This window comes from Bufo gargarizans, chromosome 1 (genome assembly GCF_014858855.1).
Source record: "Bufo gargarizans isolate SCDJY-AF-19 chromosome 1, ASM1485885v1, whole genome shotgun sequence".
Lineage (NCBI taxonomy): Eukaryota > Metazoa > Chordata > Amphibia > Anura > Bufonidae > Bufo > Bufo gargarizans.
In genome coordinates this window covers 218,694,759-218,717,061 of record NC_058080.1, presented here as the reverse complement: position 1 = coordinate 218,717,061, position 22,303 = coordinate 218,694,759, and the positions used below count along the sequence as shown (strand labels likewise).

Genomic DNA, 22,303 nt, shown 5'->3' with positions numbered 1-22,303 from the left:
CAAATAACAGCCATTTTTTAACATTACAGCCTAGGCTTTATGGCAAATTATGCCATCTACTGTACATGCCATCAGTGTTGAACTGGCCCACCAAAGTACCAGAGGATCCTCCGGTGGGCCCACGCTTTGACACCATATTGAACCCCAAAGATCCAGAAGGAAAAAGCATTTGGACCTGCCTTTGGAGACAATAACTTACCACTAGGGACTATTTCTTTAAATCAAGATCTATTAGACTTTATTGATGATATAGGGTTTGGGCTCTAAGAATAATTTCCTTTGGTAGGCCCCAGGAACCCCAGTCTGAACCTGCATGTCATAGTTTATTACAAGGTTGTCCTAGATCTAGGAGCTACTGACTAAACTGTGTTAGTAATTTGTGCTTGGTACTTCTCTGTAAAATTTCCATCAGTACAGAATATAATTCTAAATTGATTATTGTTTTGCTTACATTGTCTCTCTTTTTGACAACAGCCATGAAGTCTACTGCATCTGTTACTCTACTCTTGTGGTTCACTTTTGCAATAGGAAAGGCCGCCAAAATGATCATTGTTCCGCCAGTAATGTTTGAAAGTCACCTGTATATATTCAAGACGGTGGCCACTGCACTACATGACAAAGGCCATGAATCTGTCTTCCTGATTTCAGAAGGAAGGGACATACCACCATCAAGTCATTATCAAGTTCAACGCTATCCAGGGATATTTAACAGCACCACATCTGATCAATTTCTCCAGTCTAAGATGAAAAATATATTTTCTGGGAGGTTCACAGCATTAGAAATGTTTGACATTCTGGATCATTATTCGAGGAATTGTGATATAATGGTGGGAAACCAAGAACTGATGAATCGCTTAAAAAAAGAAAACTATGACATGGTGATTGTCGATCCAAATGAAATGTGTGGATTTGTCATAGCCAATATTTTGGATATAAAATATGTTGTATTTTCTACTGGACTATGGTTCCCTGTTGAGGTTGGTGCCCCCGCACCCTTATCGTATGTCCCAGAGTTCAACTCACTCCTCACTGATCGCATGGGCTTACTGGAAAGAATAAAGAATACAATAGTTTATTTAGTTTCTCGATTTGGAATAAATTTTATTGTCTTACCAAAATACGATAGAATAATGAGTAAGCACAACATTCTGCCAGCAAGATCCATGTATGAGTTGGTACAAGGATCCTCCCTTTGGATACTTTGCACAGATGTTGCCCTGGAATTTCCTAGACCTACTCTCCCCCATGTTGTCTATGTTGGAGGAATTCTCACCAAACCAGCCAACCAGCTACCACAGGTAAGAACTGGATAATTTGAAACGATGCATGATACTAGCATTACTGCTAGTTTCAATAATAGTAGAAAGATTAATCATAATTTTGCTGTCACATCAATAGATAATCCAACCGATACAGTATTGCCAGCCTTGCTTGGAATTACCCGTACACTTTAATGCAATCTACATACTGAATAATTTTCTGTATATAGGAAACATCAGAAAAAGTACATTTAATACCTTTTTATTATAACTCATTGTAAGTATTAGGCCATGCATTAAAGCAGAATACCATGGGTGATACTTAAAGGGGTTGTCTTATCATGGCCAATTGTCACGGTGGGGAGTGGGGGAAACTCCCCATCGTATTATGCGAGCTGTTACTAAGCCTGGACACAGTTCACCTCCTACAGCCGCCCTAATCCCTACCCTGATATCCTGACCGTATGAGCGCCCCCCTAAAGGTGGGAGGGCTCATACACTGGAACCTGGATACTGCTGACCCTAACGGTCCCTTGCATAGGGGTCAGGAATAGCAGACAACGGGTTCCTCAAGGTCACAGATGAACCGAAGTCTCCAGTGGCCTAGTAAAAGATGGAAGAAAGATAGAGAAGCAACTGAACGGCAGGTAAGCACCAGGTAAAACAACACACCAGAAAAACAAACACTTACCTGCCACAGCAAAGTTGGAACAACGACAACCAAACAACCTGGAACCTCCTGCAAACACCGGATGCAAACTGGCTCAAGGCAAGGCTGCTCCTAAACTTTAGGTTCACCCCTCCGGGAATCCAATGGGATCCCCTTCCGGAGGCATAGATAGACAAGGGATGACTAGTAACCATGCCAGGCATAATACCAAACATGCCAGACATACTACACCAAACAAGACATCACCACACACCCATAACATAAACCCACACCAAACACAACAGGTAAGGGTAGGGGATAGAACATAGAAACAAGGAGGTGACATTGATGTTCAACTAGGATGGCCCTAAGACTTGACAGATGGCACCCAGGACCATCAACACTGCAACACACACACCAAGGCTGGAGACAAAACTCAATCTCAGGCTCAAAACATAAGGATAAATAGAGCCTAGAGACCACACCCAGTTCCACACCAAGGAAGACATTAACCCCATGACCACCAGAAGGAGGAAACAACTTAAAGGGTAAGTGCACACAAGCATAAACACGTTGCCGCAGGCTACAGCCTGCGTGGCAACCATGTCACAGCGCACACCAAAGGCCGTGACAACAATTGGGGACAACGGCCGTGACAAAAATAGGGACATATCACTAGGATGTGCCCCCATTGTCTTATAGGTACGGGTACCACCACTGGGACCCACACCTATATCGAGATCGGAGCCCCGCAAGTGAAGGAGGGCGCCCATTTTCTATGGGGCCGGCGAAAATAGCCGAGCGCTGGCTCTGCTTTTCCGTCGACCCAATATAAATGAATGGGAGCGGGGGCCACGCATGTGCGCTACACTTCCATTCACTTCTATGGGGAGCCGGCTTGGTGTTGGCTGGACCGAAGTCCTCCAGCCAGCACCTTGTGGGTCTCCGTTCTCGATATACTGTATGTGCGGGTCCCAGCGGTGGGACACACACCTATAAGACAATGGGGGCATATCCTAGCGATATGCCCCCATTGTCCATGATGATAAAACCCCTTTAAGACCTTATTCACATTTCTGTTTTTCATGGATGCGTGCTATCTACATTTTCTCATACCCATTAATTGTAATGTATTTGTTCACATAGTAGTATTTTATTGGCCACAGGTCAGTGGGAGACATGCACTACTTTGAAGTCTATGGGTCTGTGAAAAACCACTGACACAACACGGATGGCATCCGTGTTTGGTCCATTTTACACTGACCACTGGTATGAGATGCTCTAGAAATACATTTTCAGCTGAGGGGTGCCCGTGGAATACGTATTGCACATGGAGGGCAAAAAACACTGAACACACAGACCAAACACAGATCCTTCACAGACATCTTCCCAGATGAAACACGTATGGATGTTCTATGGATGTCAAACGGACATGTAAATATAAACAAGGCCTAATTGTGGTTTTATCCGCAAAGATCTGTGTTTGGCCCGCGTGTCAATTTTTTGCCCTCCTTATGGCATCCGTATTTAACGGACATTGCTCAGCTGAAAATTAATTTCCAGAGCATCTCCTACCAGATTTCAGTGAAAAGCAGACCGAACACTCCATCCGTGTGTCAGCGACTATTCATGGACCTATAGACTTCAATGGGCATGTTTGTTCCACATCACAAATCAAAGTAGTGCAGGTCTCCATGGTTTTTTCACTAACCCACTGTCAGTAAAAAACTACTGATATATGAACAGACACATTAAAATCAAAGGGTACAAGTGAAAATGCAGATAGCACATGCCCCTGAAAAACAAAACTGTGGACCACGCCTTAACTGACGTCTATACGCCTCCATAGGCTCTGAATAACTTGCATATATATTTATGTTCCAGAACATGATACAGGCAGGGGCGTAACTATAGGGGAAGCAGGGGAAGCAACTGCTTTGGGGCCCTGACCCAGAAGGGGCCCATCCAGGAGGAGGAGGAGGACTAAAAGATTTTGTCAGGGCCCTCTCAACAGTATTACACAATGAAATCATATACAGTGGCAGTATAGACAGTGTAGAAAACGTATGGAACAGCTGCCGGCACTGGTCTGAGGGAGCGATCATTACTAGTCACAGGAATGGGGGCGGCATGAAAGGAAGGGGTTGCGAAACATTTACTGGGGGAGGGGGGCCCCATTCAAAAATTTGCTGTGGGGCCCAGTCATTTCTAGCTACACCACTGGATACAGGTGTAACTCATATACTCCCAAACTGGAACCAACATTTTATGCTTTTATTTTCAGGCTCCAATCTTTTGTTCGCTTTTTTATCTATGGTAATGAATGTATATTTTCTATTAAATGAAACAATATATTATATTACTCAATATGCATTTTGATGCAATATTTTTCACATTATATTTGAACACAGTAAAATGTTTTAGAATAAAAAGCATTGTGTCCGGAAGATCATTGGGATACACCCCAGGTAGGAATTCAAATCTATGCAGGGGAGAGTTAGGGCTCATGCACACGACCGTTGTTGTTTTGCGGTCCATTTTTCGCGGATCCGTTGTTCCGTATCTGAGTTTTTTTTCCCTCTGATTTAAGTCCTCTTTTGTTCCGTTATTCCACAAAACATATCCGTATGCGAATCACCAAACACATGAGCAATATGAGCTGGGCATAGCATTTCTACAGTATGGAGCCGCAAAATATGGATGAAATACGGATGACATACGGATGTGGTCTGTAATTTTGGCGGGCCCATTGACTTGAATGGGGCCTCGGACCGTGATTTGCAGACAATAATAGGACATGCACTACTTTTTTGAGGAACAGAATGCACACGGAGTACCTTCAATTGTATTTGCAGACCCATTGAAGTGAATGGTTCTGCATACAGTCCGCAAAAAAAAACCCGAACGGAAGCGGAAAGAAAATACGTTCGTGTGCATGAGCCCTTAGGCCTCATGCACCCGACCGTATGTATTTTTCGGTCTGTAAAAAACGGATCCGCAAAAAATATAGATGATGTCCGTGTGCATTTCGTATTTTACGGAACAGAGCAGCTGGCCCCTGATAGAATAGTACTATCCGTACATGTTCTTTTTTTTGTGGAACAGAAATACGAACATACGGAAACAGAATGCACATGGAGTAACTTCAATTTTTTTTTGTTGACCCATTGAAATGAATGGTTCCGTATGTGCGCTAAAAATGATATGACTTCCTTATTCTGGGGCTCATTATGAATTCAGTTTTACTAATTTAAAATATAATAAAAACCTTTGGAAAATAAAGGAAAGGTGACTAAAATGGCAAATCGCATGTTTTTAATTTTTTTTCCCATTATGGCATTCAAATATATTTTAATAGTCCAGACTTTTTCAGAAGTGGCAATACCTAATATGTTTTTTTTTTATCATTAATACATTTTTATATGTAAAATATGGGTGATTAAAACTTTTAATATATATTTTTTTACTTTTTCTCACTTTCATTTTAATAACTATTAGCCCCATAGGGTGCTAGTACATGGGATCTTTTGATCCCCTATCCTATTCACCGTGATAGATCTCTATTAGGCCTCTTTCACACGGGCGTCATATTTTGGCCCGGATAAGGTGCGGGTGCGTTGCGGGTAAATGCGCGATTTTTCTGCGCGAGTGCAAAACATTGTAATGCGTTTTGCACTCGCGTGAGAAAAATCGCGCATGTTTGGTTCCCAAACCTGAACTTCTTCGCAGAAGTTCGGGCTTGGGATTGATGTTCTGAAGATTGTATTATTTTCCCTTATAACATGGTTATAAGGGAAAATAATAGCATTCTGAATACAGAATGCAGAGTATAATAGGGCTGGAGGGGTTAAAAAATATATAAAAAAGTTTAACTCACCTTCTCCTCTTGATCGCGTAGTTCCAGGTCTCTTTACTTCTTGAATGATGAGCTGTGGGCTAAAGGACCGGTGGTGACGTCAGATCACATGCTCCGTGGTGATGGAGCATGTGATCTGACGTCACCACCGGTCCTTTAGCCCACAGCTCATCATTCAAGAAGTAAAGAGACCTGGAACTACGCGATCAAGAGGAGAAGGTGAGTTAAACTTTTTTATATATTTTTTAACCCCTCCAGCCCTATTATACTCTGCATTCTGTATTCAGAATGCTATTATTTTCCCTTATAACCATGTTATAAGGGAAAATAATACAGTAAATAGACTGTCACCTAGCAACCATGCGTGAAAATCGCACCGCATCCGCACTTGCTTGCGGATGCTATGCGATTTTCACGCACCCCATTCACTTCTATGGGGCCTGCGTCGCGTGAAAATTGCACAATATAGAGCATGCTGCAATTTTCACTCAACGCACAAGTGATGCGTGAAAATCACCGCTCATGTGCACAGATCCATAGAAATGAACGGGTCAGGATTCAGTGCGGGTGCAATACGTTCACCTCACGCATTGCACCCGCGCGATGCATGCGGTGAACGTATTGCACCCGCACTGAATACTGACCCTTTCATTTCTATGGGGCTGTGCACATGAGCGGTGATTTTCACGCATCACTTGTGCGTTGAGTGAAAATCGCAGCATGCTCTATATTGTCCGATTTTCACGCGACACAGGCCCCATAGAAGTGAATGGGAAGCGTGAAAATCGCATAGCATCCGCAAGCAAGTACGGATGCGGTGCGATTTTCACGCACGGTTGCTAGGAGACGATCGGGATGGAGACCCGATCATTATTATTTTCCCTTATAACATGGTTATAAGGGAAAATAATAGCATTCTAAATACAGAATGCATAGTAAAACAGCGCTAGAGGGGTTAAAAAAAAATGTTTGACTCACCTTAGTCCACTTGATCACGAAGCCCGGCATCTCCTTGTGTCTCCTCTGCTGAACAGGACCTGGGGTGAGCATTAAATAGAGGTTAAGGACCTTTGATGACGTCACTCCGGTCATCACATGGTCTTTTACCATGGTGAATCACCATGGTAAAAGATCATGTGACGTACCATGTGATGACCGGAGTGATGTCATCAAAGGTCCTTAACTAGGGATGAGCGAACTCGAACTGTATAGTTCGGGTTCGTACCGAATTTTGGGGTGTCCGTGACACGGACCCGAACCCGGACATTTTCGTAAAAGTCCGGGTTCGGGTTCGGTGTTCGTCGCTTTCTTCGCGCTTTTGTGACGCTTTCTTGGCGCTTTTTGAAAGGCTGCAAAGCAGCCAATCAACAAGCGTCATACTACTTGCCCCAAGAGGCCATCACAGCCATGCCTACTATTGGCATGGCTGTGATTGGCCAGAGCACCATGTGACCCAGCCTCTATTTAAGCTGGAGTCACATAGCGCCGCCCGTCACTCTGCTCTGATTAGCGTAGGGAGAGGTTGCGGCTGCGACAGTAGGGCGAGATTAGGCAGATTAACTCCTCCAAAGGACTTGATTAACTGATCGATCTGCAGCTGTGGATCATTGAGCTGCTGATCCTCAATTGCTCACTGTTTTTAGGCTGCACAGACCGTTTGTCAGTCTCATTTTTCTGGGGTGATCGGCGGCCATTTTGTGTCTTGTGGTGCGCCAGCACAAGCTGCGACCAAGTGCATTTAACCCTCAATGGTGTGGTTGTTTTTTGGCTAAAGCCTACATCAGGGTGAAGCTGTCACACCAAGTGCATTTAACCAGCAATAGTCTGTTCATTTTTTGGCCATATACAAAATCAGGGGCAAGCTGCGCCTGTCACCAAGTGCATTTAACCCTCAATGGTGTGGTTGTTTTTTGGCTAAAGCCTACATCAGGGTGAAGCTGTCACACCAAGTGCATTTAACCAGCAATAGTCTGTTCATTTTTTGGCCATATACAAAATCAGGGGCAAGCTGCGCCTGTCACCAAGTGCATTTAACCCTCAATGGTGTGGTTGTTTTTTGGCTAAAGCCTACATCAGGGTGAAGCTGTCACACCAAGTGCATTTAACCAGCAATAGTCTGTTCATTTTTTGGCCATATACAAAATCAGGGGCAAGCTGCGCCTGTCACCAAGTGCATTTAACCCTCAATGGTGTGGTTGTTTTTTGGCTAAAGCCTACATCAGGGTGAAGCTGTCACACCAAGTGCATTTAACCAGCAATAGTCTGTTCATTTTTTGGCCATATCCCAGTCTAATTCTGTCACTAAATCCATACCGGTCACCCAGCGCCTAAATACTAGGCCTCAAATTTATATCCAGCTAAATCTGTCCCTAGTGCTGTAGCTGGGCGAGTTATTTAGTGTCCGTTCAAGCACATTTCTTGTTCTGGGTTGAAATACAATTCCCAATTTAGCAATTTCATAATTTAGTGGTTCCTGCTATATCAGAGCTCTTTGAAATCTATCCCAAAAAGGGTATATAATATTGAAGGTGCACATAGGGTCATTCAGAGTAACTTCACACACACCCGCTACTGTGTATTTCCAAGTCTAATTCTGTCACTAAATCCATACCGGTGACCCAGCGCCTAAATACTAGGCCTCAAATTTAATTCCCTCTAAATCTCTCGTTACCCACCGCTGTACTGTTGTTGCTGGGCAAGATATTTAGTGTCCGTCAAAGCACATTTTTTGTTCTGGGTTGAAGTACAATTCCCAATTTAGCAATTTCATAATTTAGTGGTTTCTGCTATATCAGAGCTATTTGAAATCTATCCCAAAAAGGGTATATAATATTGAAGGTGCACATAGGGTCATTCAGAATAACTTCACACACACCCGCTACTGTGTATTTCCAAGTCTAATTCTGTCACTAAACCCATACCTGTCACCCAGCGCCTAAATACTAGGCCTCAAATTTAAATCCCTCTAAATCTCTCGTTACCGTTGTCCTGTTGTAGCTGGGAAAGTTATTTAGTGCCCGTCAAAGCACATTTTTTGTTCTGGGTTGAAGTACAATTCCCAATTTAGCAATTTCATAATTTAGTGGTTCCTGCTATATCAGAGCTATTTGAAATCTATCCCAAAAAGGGTATATAATATTGAAGGTGCACATAGGGTCATTCAGAATAACTTCACACACACCCGCTACTGTGTATTTCCAAGTCTAATTCTGTCACTAAATCCATACCGGTGACCCAGCGCCTAAATACTAGGCCTCAAATTTAATTCCCTCTAAATCTCTCGTTACCCACCGCTGTACTGTTGTTGCTGGGCAAGATATTTAGTGTCCGTCAAAGCACATTTTTTGTTCTGGGTTGAAGTACAATTCCCAATTTAGCAATTTCATAATTTAGTGGTTTCTGCTATATCAGAGCTATTTGAAATCTATCCCTAAAAGGGTATATAATATTGAAGGTGCACATAGGGTCATTCAGAATAACTTCACACACACCCGCTACTGTGTATTTCCAAGTCTAATTCTGTCACTAAACCCATACCTGTCACCCAGCGCCTAAATACTAGGCCTCAAATTTATATCCAGCTAAATCTGTCCCTAGTGCTGTAGCTGGGCGAGTTATTTAGTGTCCGTTCAAGCACATTTCTTGTTCTGGGTTGAAATACAATTCCCAATTTAGCAATTTCATAATTTAGTGGTTCCTGCTATATCAGAGCTCTTTGAAATCTATCCCAAAAAGGGTATATAATATTGAAGGTGCACATAGGGTCATTCAGAGTAACTTCACACACACCCGCTACTGTGTATTTCCAAGTCTAATTCTGTCACTAAATCCATACCGGTGACCCAGCGCCTAAATACTAGGCCTCAAATTTAATTCCCTCTAAATCTCTCGTTACCCACCGCTGTACTGTTGTTGCTGGGCAAGATATTTAGTGTCCGTCAAAGCACATTTTTTGTTCTGGGTTGAAGTACAATTCCCAATTTAGCAATTTCATAATTTAGTGGTTTCTGCTATATCAGAGCTATTTGAAATCTATCCCAAAAAGGGTATATAATATTGAAGGTGCACATAGGGTCATTCAGAATAACTTCACACACACCCGCTACTGTGTATTTCCAAGTCTAATTCTGTCACTAAACCCATACCTGTCACCCAGCGCCTAAATACTAGGCCTCAAATTTAAATCCCTCTAAATCTCTCGTTACCGTTGTCCTGTTGTAGCTGGGAAAGTTATTTAGTGCCCGTCAAAGCACATTTTTTGTTCTGGGTTGAAGTACAATTCCCAATTTAGCAATTTCATAATTTAGTGGTTCCTGCTATATCAGAGCTATTTGAAATCTATCCCAAAAAGGGTATATAATATTGAAGGTGCACATAGGGTCATTCAGAATAACTTCACACACACCCGCTACTGTGTATTTCCAAGTCTAATTCTGTCACTAAATCCATACCGGTGACCCAGCGCCTAAATACTAGGCCTCAAATTTAATTCCCTCTAAATCTCTCGTTACCCACCGCTGTACTGTTGTTGCTGGGCAAGATATTTAGTGTCCGTCAAAGCACATTTTTTGTTCTGGGTTGAAGTACAATTCCCAATTTAGCAATTTCATAATTTAGTGGTTTCTGCTATATCAGAGCTATTTGAAATCTATCCCTAAAAGGGTATATAATATTGAAGGTGCACATAGGGTCATTCAGAATAACTTCACACACACCCGCTACTGTGTATTTCCAAGTCTAATTCTGTCACTAAACCCATACCTGTCACCCAGCGCCTAAATACTAGGCCTCAAATTTAAATCCCTCTAAATCTCTCGTTACCGTTGTCCTGTTGTAGCTGGGAAAGTTATTTAGTGCCCGTCAAAGCACATTTTTTGTTCTGGGTTGAAGTACAATTCCCAATTTAGCAATTTCATAATTTAGTGGTTCCTGCTATATCAGAGCTATTTGAAATCTATCCCAAAAGGGTATATAATATTGAAGGTGCACATAGGGTCATTCAGAATAACTTCACACACACCCGCTACTGTGTATTTCCAAGTCTAATTCTGTCACTAAATCCATACCGGTGACCCAGCGCCTAAATACTAGGCCTCAAATTTAATTCCCTCTAAATCTCTCGTTACCCACCGCTGTACTGTTGTTGCTGGGCAAGATATTTAGTGTCCGTCAAAGCACATTTTTTGTTCTGGGTTGAAGTACAATTCCCAATTTAGCAATTTCATAATTTAGTGGTTTCTGCTATATCAGAGCTATTTGAAATCTATCCCTAAAAGGGTATATAATATTGAAGGTGCACATAGGGTCATTCAGAATAACTTCACACACACCCGCTACTGTGTATTTCCAAGTCTAATTCTGTCACTAAACCCATACCTGTCACCCAGCGCCTAAATACTAGGCCTCAAATTTATATCCAGCTAAATCTGTCCCTAGTGCTGTAGCTGGGCGAGTTATTTAGTGTCCGTTCAAGCACATTTCTTGTTCTGGGTTGAAATACAATTCCCAATTTAGCAATTTCATAATTTAGTGGTTCCTGCTATATCAGAGCTCTTTGAAATCTATCCCAAAAAGGGTATATAATATTGAAGGTGCACATAGGGTCATTCAGAGTAACTTCACACACACCCGCTACTGTGTATTTCCAAGTCTAATTCTGTCACTAAATCCATACCGGTGACCCAGCGCCTAAATACTAGGCCTCAAATTTAATTCCCTCTAAATCTCTCGTTACCCACCGCTGTACTGTTGTTGCTGGGCAAGATATTTAGTGTCCGTCAAAGCACATTTTTTGTTCTGGGTTGAAGTACAATTCCCAATTTAGCAATTTCATAATTTAGTGGTTTCTGCTATATCAGAGCTATTTGAAATCTATCCCAAAAAGGGTATATAATATTGAAGGTGCACATAGGGTCATTCAGAATAACTTCACACACACCCGCTACTGTGTATTTCCAAGTCTAATTCTGTCACTAAACCCATACCTGTCACCCAGCGCCTAAATACTAGGCCTCAAATTTAAATCCCTCTAAATCTCTCGTTACCGTTGTCCTGTTGTAGCTGGGAAAGTTATTTAGTGCCCGTCAAAGCACATTTTTTGTTCTGGGTTGAAGTACAATTCCCAATTTAGCAATTTCATAATTTAGTGGTTCCTGCTATATCAGAGCTATTTGAAATCTATCCCAAAAAGGGTATATAATATTGAAGGTGCACATAGGGTCATTCAGAATAACTTCACACACACCCGCTACTGTGTATTTCCAAGTCTAATTCTGTCACTAAATCCATACCGGTGACCCAGCGCCTAAATACTAGGCCTCAAATTTAATTCCCTCTAAATCTCTCGTTACCCACCGCTGTACTGTTGTTGCTGGGCAAGATATTTAGTGTCCGTCAAAGCACATTTTTTGTTCTGGGTTGAAGTACAATTCCCAATTTAGCAATTTCATAATTTAGTGGTTTCTGCTATATCAGAGCTATTTGAAATCTATCCCTAAAAGGGTATATAATATTCAAGGTGCACATTGGGTCATTCAGAATAACTTCACACACACACGCTTCTGTGCATTTCCAAGTCTAATTCTGTCACTAAATCCATACCGGTCACCCAGCGCCTAAATACTAGGCCTCAAATTTATATCCCGCTGAATTTGAATACAATACATTGGGCCAAATAATATATTTGTTGTTGTGGTGAACCATAACAATGAGAAAAACATCTAGTAAGGGACGCGGACGTGGACATGGTCGTGGTGGTGTTAGTGGACCCTCTGGTGCTGGGAGAGGACGTGGCCGTTCTGCCACATCCACACGTCCTAGTGTACCAACTACCTCAGGTCCCAGTAGCCGCCAGAATTTACAGCGATATATGGTGGGGCCCAATGCCGTTCTAAGGATGGTAAGGCCTGAGCAGGTACAGGCATTAGTCAATTGGGTGGCCGACAGTGGATCCAGCACGTTCACATTATCTCCCACCCAGTCTTCTGCAGAAAGCGCACAGATGGCGCCTGAAAACCAACCCCATCAGTCTGTCACATCACCCCCATGCATACCAGGGAAACTGTCTCAGCCTCAAGTTATGCAGCAGTCTCTTATGCTGTTTGAAGACTCCGCTGGCAGGGTTTCCCAAGGGCATCCACCTAGCCCTTCCCCAGCGGTGAAAGACATAGAATGCACTGACGCACAACCACTTATGTTTCCTGATGATGAGGACATGGGAATACCACCTCAGCATGTCTCTGATGATGACGAAACACAGGTGCCAACTGCTGCGTCTTTCTGCAGTGTGCAGACTGAACAGGAGGTCAGGGATCAAGACTGGGTGGAAGACGATGCAGGGGACGATGAGGTCCTAGACCCCACATGGAATGAAGGTCGTGCCACTGACTTTCACAGTTCGGAGGAAGAGGCAGTGGTGAGACCGAGCCAACAGCGTAGCAAAAGAGGGAGCAGTGGGCAAAAGCAGAACACCCGCCGCCAAGAGACTCCGCCTGCTACTGACCGCCGCCATCTGGGACCGAGCACCCCAAAGGCAGCTTCAAGGAGTTCCCTGGCATGGCACTTCTTCAAACAATGTGCTGACGACAAGACCCGAGTGGTTTGCACGCTGTGCCATCAGAGCCTGAAGCGAGGCATTAACGTTCTGAACCTGAGCACAACCTGCATGACCAGGCACCTGCATGCAAAGCATGAACTGCAGTGGAGTAAACACCTTAAAACCAAGGAAGTCACTCAGGCTCCCCCTGCTACCTCTTCTGCTGCTGCCGCCTCGGCCTATTCTGCTGCTGCCGCCTCGGCCTCTTCCTCCGCCTCTGGAGGAACGTTGGCACCTGCCGCCCAGCAAACAGGGGATGTACCACCAACACCACCACCACCACCACCTCCGTCACCAAGCGTCTCAACCATGTCACACGCCAGCGTTCAGCTCTCCATCTCACAAACATTTGATAGAAAGCGTAAATTCCCACCTAGCCACCCTCGATCCCTGGCCCTGAATGCCAGCATTTCTAAACTACTGGCCTATGAAATGCTGTCATTTAGGCTGGTGGACACAGACAGCTTCAAACAGCTCATGTCGCTTGCTGTCCCACAGTATGTTGTTCCCAGCCGGCACTACTTCTCCAAGAGAGCCGTGCCTTCCCTGCACAACCAAGTATCCCATAAAATCAAGTGTGCACTGCGCAACGCCATCTGTAGCAAGGTCCACCTAACCACAGATACGTGGACCAGTAAGCACGGCCAGGGACGCTATATCTCCCTAACTGCACACTGGGTAAATGTAGTGGCAGCTGGGCCCCAGGCGGAGAGCTGTTTGGCGCACGTCCTTCCGCCGCCAAGGATCGCAGGGCAACATTCTTTGCCTCCTGTTGCCACCTCCTCCTTCTCGGCTTCCTCCTCCTCTTCTTCCACCTGCTCATCCAGTCAGCCACACACCTTCACCACCAACTTCAGCACAGCCCGGGGTAAACGTCAGCAGGCCATTCTGAAACTCATATGTTTGGGGGACAGGCCCCACACCGCACAGGAGTTGTGGCGGGGTATAGAACAACAGACCGACGAGTGGTTGCTGCCGGTGAGCCTCAAGCCCGGCCTGGTGGTGTGTGATAATGGGCGAAATCTCGTTGCAGCTCTGGGACTAGCCAATTTGACGCACATCCCTTGCTTGGCGCATGTGCTGAATTTGGTGGTGCAGAAGTTCATTCACAACTACCCCGACATGTCAGAGCTGCTGCATAAAGTGCGGGCCGTCTGTTCGCGCTTCCGGCGTTCACATCCTGCTGCTGCTCGCCTGTCTGCGCTACAGCGTAACTTCGGCCTTCCCGCTCACCGCCTCATATGCGACGTGCCCACCAGGTGGAACTCCACCTTGCACATGCTGGACAGACTGTGCGAGCAGCAGCAGGCCATAGTGGAGTTTCAGCTGCAGCACGCACGGGTCAGTCGCACTACAGAACAGCACCACTTCACCACCAATGACTGGGCCTCCATGCGAGACCTGTGTGCCCTGTTGCGCTGTTTCGAGTACTCCACCAACATGGCCAGTGGCGATGACACCGTTATCAGCGTTACAATACCACTTCTATGTCTCCTTGAGAAAACACTTAGGGCGATGATGGAAGAGGAGGTGGCCCAGGAGGAGGAGGAGGAGGAGGAGGAAGAGGGGTCATTTTTAGCACTTTCAGGCCAGTCTCTTCGAAGTGACTCAGAGGGAGGTTTTTGGCAACAGCAGAGGCCAGGTACAAATGTGGCCAGCCAGGGCCCACTACTGGAGGACGAGGAGGACGAGGATGAGGAGGAGGTGGAGGAGGATGAGGATGAAGCATGGTCACAGCGGGGTGGCACCCAACGCAGCTCGAGTCCATCACTGGTGCGTGGCTGGGGGGAAAGGCAGGACGATGACGATACGCCTCCCACAGAGGACAGCTTGTCCTTATCCCTGGGCAGCCTGGCACACATGAGCGACTACATGCTGCAGTGCCTGCGCAACGACAGCAGAGTTGCCCACATTTTAACCTGTGCGGACTACTGGGTTGCCACCCTGCTGGATCCACGCTACAAAGACAATGTGCCCACCTTACTTCCTGCACTGGAGCGTGATAGGAAGATGCGCGAGTACAAGCGCACGTTGGTAGACACGCTACTGAGAGCATTCCCAAATGTCACAGGGGAACAAGTGGAAGCCCAAGGCCAAGGCAGAGGAGGAGCAAGAGGTCGCCAAGGCAGCTGTGTCACGGCCAGCTCCTCTGAGGGCAGGGTTAGCATGGCAGAGATGTGGAAAACTTTTGTCAACACGCCACAGCTAACTGCACCACCACCTGATACGCAACGTGTTAGCAGGAGGCAACATTTCACTAACATGGTGGAACAGTACGTGTGCACACCCCTCCACGTACTGACTGATGGTTCGGCCCCATTCAACTTCTGGGTCTCTAAATTGTCCACGTGGCCAGAGCTAGCCTTTTATGCCTTGGAGGTGCTGGCCTGCCCGGCGGCCAGCGTTTTGTCTGAACGTGTATTCAGCACGGCAGGGGGCGTCATTACAGACAAACGCAGCCGCCTGTCTACAGCCAATGTGGACAAGCTGACGTTCATAAAAATGAACCAGGCATGGATCCCACAGGACCTGTCCGTCCCTTGTCCAGATTAGACATTAACTACCTCCCCATAACCATATATTATTGGACTCCAGGGCACTTCCTCATTCAATCCTATTTTTATTTTCATTTTACCATTATATTGCGAGGCTACCCAAAGTTGAATGAACCTCTCCTCTGCCTGTGTGCTAGGCCTAAATATATGCCAATGGACTGTTGCAGTGGTGGGTGACGTGAAGCCTCATTCTCTGCTATGACATGCAGACTGATTCTCTGCTGACATGAAGCCAGATCCTCTGTTACGGGAGCTCTCTCCTCTGCCTGGGTGCTGGGCCTAAATTTATGACAATTGACTGTTGCAGTGGTGGGTGACGTGAAGCCTGATTCTCTGCTATGATATGAAGACTGATTCTCTGCTGACATGAAGCCAGATTGTCTGTTACGGGACCTTTCTCCTCTGCCTGGGTTCTGGGCCTAAATTTATGAAAATTGACTGTTGCAGTGGTGGGTGACGTGAAGCCTGATTCTCTGCTATGATATGAAGACTGATTCTCTGCTGACATGAAGCCAGATTGTCTGTTACGGGACCTCTCTGCTCTGCCTGTGTGCTAGGCCTAAATATATGCCAATGGACTGTTGCAGTGGTGGGTGACGTGAAGCCTCATTCTCTGCTATGACATGCAGACTGATTCTCTGCTGACATGAAGCCAGATTGTCTGTTACGGGACCTCTCTGCTCTGCCTGTGTGCTAGGCCTAAATATATGCCAATGGACTGTTGCAGTGGTGGGTGACGTGAAGCCTCATTCTCTGCTATGACATGCAGACTGATTCTCTGCTGACATGAAGCCAGATCCTCTGTTACGGGAGCTCTCTCCTCTGCCTGGGTGCTGGGCCTAAATTTATGACAATTGACTGTTGCAGTGGTGGGTGACGTGAAGCCTGATTCTCTGCTATGATATGAAGACTGATTCTCTGCTGACATGAAGCCAGATTGTCTGTTACGGGACCTTTCTCCTCTGCCTGGGTTCTGGGCCTAAATTTATGAAAATTGACTCTTACAGTGGTGGGTGACGTGAAGCCTGATTCTCTGCTATGATATGAAGACTGATTCTCTGCTGACATGAAGCCAGATTCTCTGTTACGGGACCTCTCTCCTCTGCCTGGGTGCTGGGTAGTGTTGAGCGCGAATATTCGAAAAGCAAATTTTTTTCGCGAATATCGCAACTTCGCGATTTCGCGAATATTTCGAATATAGTGCTATATATTCGTAAAAACGAATATTCGTTTTTTGTTTCCCCCCCCCCCCCCCCACAAAATTACAGTACACATATAATTGATTGTTTCCCAAAGGTCCAACAGCTCAGATCTTACTCACATTGCCTAGAAAGTGATTGAGGCGCGAATCTTCGTAAGGCGATTTTATTAGCGCACATGCGAATATCGGCACGTCCCAGAACAGAGGCAAAGGGCTTTGCATTCATACATTAGTGAATTGAGTTGCGAATCTTCGTAAGGCGATTTTATTAGCGCACATGCGAATATCTACACTTGTCCCAGAACAGAGGCAAAGGGCTTTGCATTCATACATTAGTGATTGAATTGAGCTGCGAATCTTCGTAAGGCGATTTTATTAACGCAAATGCAAATATCTACACTTGTCCCCAGAACAGAGAGGCAAAGGCCTGTGCATTCATATAGTATAGCACCATATTCGCGAATACGTAGAACTTCGTAAAATTCGATTTACGAATATTCGTATTTTTTATTTTACTTTCCACCTTACAGATTACATTGATCTGTACTCTGTCAACTACTGTCATCACCCCCCACTGTATCTCGATTGATTCCCAAAAGTCTCACATTCCCTAGAAAGTGATTGAGGTGCGAATCTTCGTAAGGCGATTTTATTAGCGCACATGCGAATATCTACACTTGTCCCAGAACAGAGGCAAAGGGCATTGCATTCATACATTAGTGATTGAATTGAGTTGCGAATCTTCGTAAGGCGATTTCATTAGCGCACATGTGAATTTTGCATAGCATATGTATTATGCGATAATTCGAATTATCGCATATGCGAAATAATAACGAATTTGAATAATCGCGAATATTTTACGAATATTCTTTCGAATATTCACAAAATTTCGCGAATTCGAATATGGGACATGCCGCTCAACACTAGTGCTGGGCCTAAATTTATGACAATGGACTGTTGCAGTGGTGGGTGACGTGAAGCCTGATTCTCTGCTATGACATGCAGACTGATTCTCTGCTGACATGAAGCCAGATTGTCTGTTACGGGACCTCTCTCCTCTGCCTGGGTGCTGGGCCTAAATATATGCCAATGGACTGTTGCAGTGGTGGCTGACGTGAAGCCTCATTCTCTGCTATGACATGCAGACTAATTCTCTGCTGACATGAAGACAGATTCTCTGTTACGGGACCTCTCTCCTCTGCCTGGGTGCCGGGGCCTAAATATCTGAGAATGGACTGTTCCAGTGGTGGCTGACGTGAAGCCTCATTCTCTGCTATGACATGCAGACTAATTCTCTGCTGACATGAAGACAGATTCTCTGTTACGGGACCTCCCTCCTCTGCCTGGGTGCTGGGCCTAAATATATGCCAATGGACTGTTGCAGTGGTGGCTGACGTGAAGCCTCATTCTCTGCTATGACATGCAGACTAATTCTCTGCTGACATGAAGACAGATTCTCTGTTACGGGACCTCCCTCCTCTGCCTGGGTGCTGGGCCTAAATATATGCCAATGGACTGTTGCAGTGGTGGCTGACGTGAAGCCTCATTCTCTGCTATGACATGCAGACTGATTCTCTGCTGACATGAAGCCAGATTCTCTGTTACGGGACCTCTCTCCTCTGCCTGTGTGTGTGCTGGGCCTAAATATATGCCAATGGACTGTTGCAGTGGTGGCTGACGTGAAGCCTCATTCTCTGCTATGACATGCAGACTGATTCTCTGCTGACATGAAGCCAGATTCTCTGTTACGGGACCTCTCTCCTCTGCCTGTGTGTGTGCTGGGCCTAAATATATGCCAATGGACTGTTGCAGTGGTGGCTGACGTGAAGCCTCATTCTCTGCTATGACATGCAGACTAATTCTCTGCTGACATGAAGACAGATTCTCTGTTACGGGACCTCCCTCCTCTGCCTGGGTGCTGGGCCTAAATATATGCCAATGGACTGTTGCAGTGGTGGCTGACGTGAAGCCTCATTCTCTGCTATGACATGCAGACTGATTCTCTGCTGACATGAAGCCAGATTCTCTGTTACGGGACCTCTCTCCTCTGCCTGTGTGTGTGCTGGGCCTAAATATATGCCAATGGACTGTTGCAGTGGTGGCTGACGTGAAGCCTCATTCTCTGCTATGACATGCAGACTGATTCTCTGCTGACATGAAGCCAGATTCTCTGTTACGGGACCTCTCTCCTCTGCCTGTGTGTGTGCTGGGCCTAAATATATGCCAATGGACTGTTGCAGTGGTGGCTGACGTGAAGCCTGATTCTCTGCTATGACATGCAGACTAATTCTCTGCTGACATGAAGACAGATTCTCTGTTACGGGACCTCCCTCCTCTGCCTGGGTGCTGGGCCTAAATATATGCCAATGGACTGTTGCAGTGGTGGCTGACGTGAAGCCTCATTCTCTGCTATGACATGCAGACTAATTCTCTGCTGACATGAAGACAGATTCTCTGTTACGGGACCTCTCTCCTCTGCCTGGGTGCCGGGGCCTAAATATCTGAGAATGGACTGTTCCAGTGGTGGGTGACGGGAAGCCAGATTCTCTGCTATGGAACCTCTCTCCAATTGATTTTGGTTAATTTTTATTTATTTAATTTTTATTTTAATTCATTTCCCTATCCACATTTGTTTGCAGGGGATTTACCTACATGTTGCTGCCTTTTGCAGCCCTCTAGCTCTTTCCTGGGCTGTTTTACAGCCTTTTTAGTGCCGAAAAGTTCGGGTCCCCATTGACTTCAATGGGGTTCGGGTTCGGGACGAAGTTCGGATCGGGTTCGGATCCCGAACCCGAACATTTCCGGGATGTTCGGCCGAACTTCTCGAACCCGAACATCCAGGTGTTCGCTCAACTCTATCCTTAACCTCTATTTAATGCTCACCCCAGGTCCTGTTCAGCAGAGGAGACACAAGGAGATGCCGGGCTTCGCGATCAAGTGGACTAAGGTGAGTTAAATTATTATTATTATTTTTTTAACCCCTCTAGCAAAGTTTTACTATGCATTCTGTATTCAGAATGCTATTATTTTCCCTTATAACCATGTTATAAGGGAAAATAATACAATCTTCAGAACATCAATCCCAAGCCTGAACTTCTGTGAAGAAGTTCGGGTTTGGGTACTAAACATGCGCGATTTTTCTCACGCGAGTGCAACGCATGACAATGTTTTGCACTCGCGCGAAAAAATCGCGCATTTTCCCGCAACACATCCGCCTCTTATCCGGGAAAAAAAACTTACGCCCGTGTGAAAGAGGCCTTAGGGTGAATAGGATTTCTACACTCTCCATTCTGAGCTATGCCTCGTACATAGCTCAGCACGGAGACAGCCATGGCAGGTCTGGAGCACTTCAGCAGCGTCCAGGCTGCCATGGCAACCAATCGGAGTCCTGCGATTTCACTGCGGGAGCTCCAATCAGAATGGGGTTCCCTCTGCCTTCACTCACAGGTGCTGCGATCAGCATTGGTAGAGGTGCCTAAGGGGTTAAATGTCGGGAACAGCACGATCGTCGCTCCCTGTCAGCGTGGCCAAGTGCTGGCTGTATGTACAGCCGGCACCTACCATGTATAGAGCGAGCTCACTGCAGAGGACTGCTCCATACACCCACCATGAAGTACTGCTACGTCATGGTGGTTGAAAGGGTTAAGAGATAATGACGGATTGGCGACCATGTCACTGCGCACACCAAAGACCGTGACAACAATGGGGGCATATCGCTAGAATATGCCCCCATTGTCTTATAGGTATGGGTCCCACCACTGGGACCCACACCTATATCGAGAATAGAGCCCCGCAAGTGAAGGAAGGCGCACTGCGCATGCGCAGCGCTGGCTCTGCTATTTCCGTCGGCCCCATATAAATGAATGGGAGCGGGGGCCACACATGTGCGCTACGCTCCCATTCACTTCTATGGGGAGCCAGCTTGGAGGTGGCCAGACCGGAGTCCTCCAGCCAACATCTTGTGGGGCTCCGGTCTCGATATAGGTGCGGGTCCCAGTGGTGGGACCCGCACCTATAAGACAATGGGGGCATATCCTAGCGATATGCCCTTATTTTCCATGATGATAGCTTTATTCACATTTCTGTTTTTCATGGATGTGTGCTATCCGCATTTTCTCATACCCATTAATTGTAATGTGTTTGTTCACATATCAGTAGTATTTAATTGGCCACAGGTCAGTGGGAGACATGCACTACTTTGACGTCTATGGGCCAGATTTATCATGACTCTGACAGCTCACTCCACTTTCACATATGGCTAAAGTCAGTTTTAGCCAAGTCAGATTTATGATCGGCCCTTTAAGACTGTAATAAATGTGGTTTGACAGTAGCAGTTTATCCGTCAGTAAGCAGCTTTACAAAAGTCGCACGTCCTTACGAAAAAGTCGCATGTTCTATTATAAAGTCTCATAAGATAAGTATGGTCCTCACTGGAGTGCGCATTTTGCGACTTTTTTGCGACTTTTTAAAAATAGTCCCAATAGTAAATCTGTCTAGAGATTCATTTACATAAGAAAACACGCCCACTTTCAGAAAACTGGCGAGCATAGTGCAGAGCAGAAAAAAGTCACAAATTTGTGCGCAGTTTTAATGTTTGTGCATTGTGACTTTTTCACTCCATTATTATGACTTGAGCTAATGATAAATCTGGCCCTATGGGTCTGTGAAAAACCACTGACACAACACGGATGGCACCCGTGTTTGGTCCATTTTACACTGACCACTGGTAGGAGATGCTCTAGAAATAAATTTTCAGCTGAGCGGTGCCCTTGGAATACGTATTGCACATGGAGGGCAAAAAACACTGAACACACTGACCAAACATGGATCCTTTACAGACATCTTCACAGATGAAACACGTATGGATGTTCTATGGATGTCAAACGGACATGTAAATATAAACAAGGCCTAATTGTGGTTTTATCCGCAAAGATCTGTGTTTGGCCCGCGTGTCAATTTTTTGCCCTCCTTATGGCATCCGTATTTAACGGACATTGCTCAGCTGAAAATTAATTTCCAGAGCATCTCCTACCAGATTTCAGTGAAAAGCAGACCGAACACTCCATCCGTGTATCAGCGACTATTCATGGACCTATAGACTTCAATGGGCATGTTTGTTCCACATCACAAATCAAAGTAGTGCAGGTCTCCATGGTTTTTTCACTAACCCACTGTCAGTAAAAAACTAC

General features: G+C 45.4%; 1 protein-coding gene across 1 annotated transcript in view; it reads left to right on the top strand.

The window, feature by feature from the left end:
* The window catches only part of LOC122946158 (2-hydroxyacylsphingosine 1-beta-galactosyltransferase-like), a 176,934-nt gene that overhangs the window by 66,420 nt on the left and 88,211 nt on the right, over positions 1-22,303 (top strand). Inside the window, exon 2 of the mRNA XM_044305597.1 lies at positions 475-1,298. Within this exon, the coding sequence (XP_044161532.1) occupies positions 477-1,298 (822 nt within the window). The 5' untranslated portion in view covers positions 475-476. The remainder of the gene's footprint in view (positions 1-474; positions 1,299-22,303) is intronic.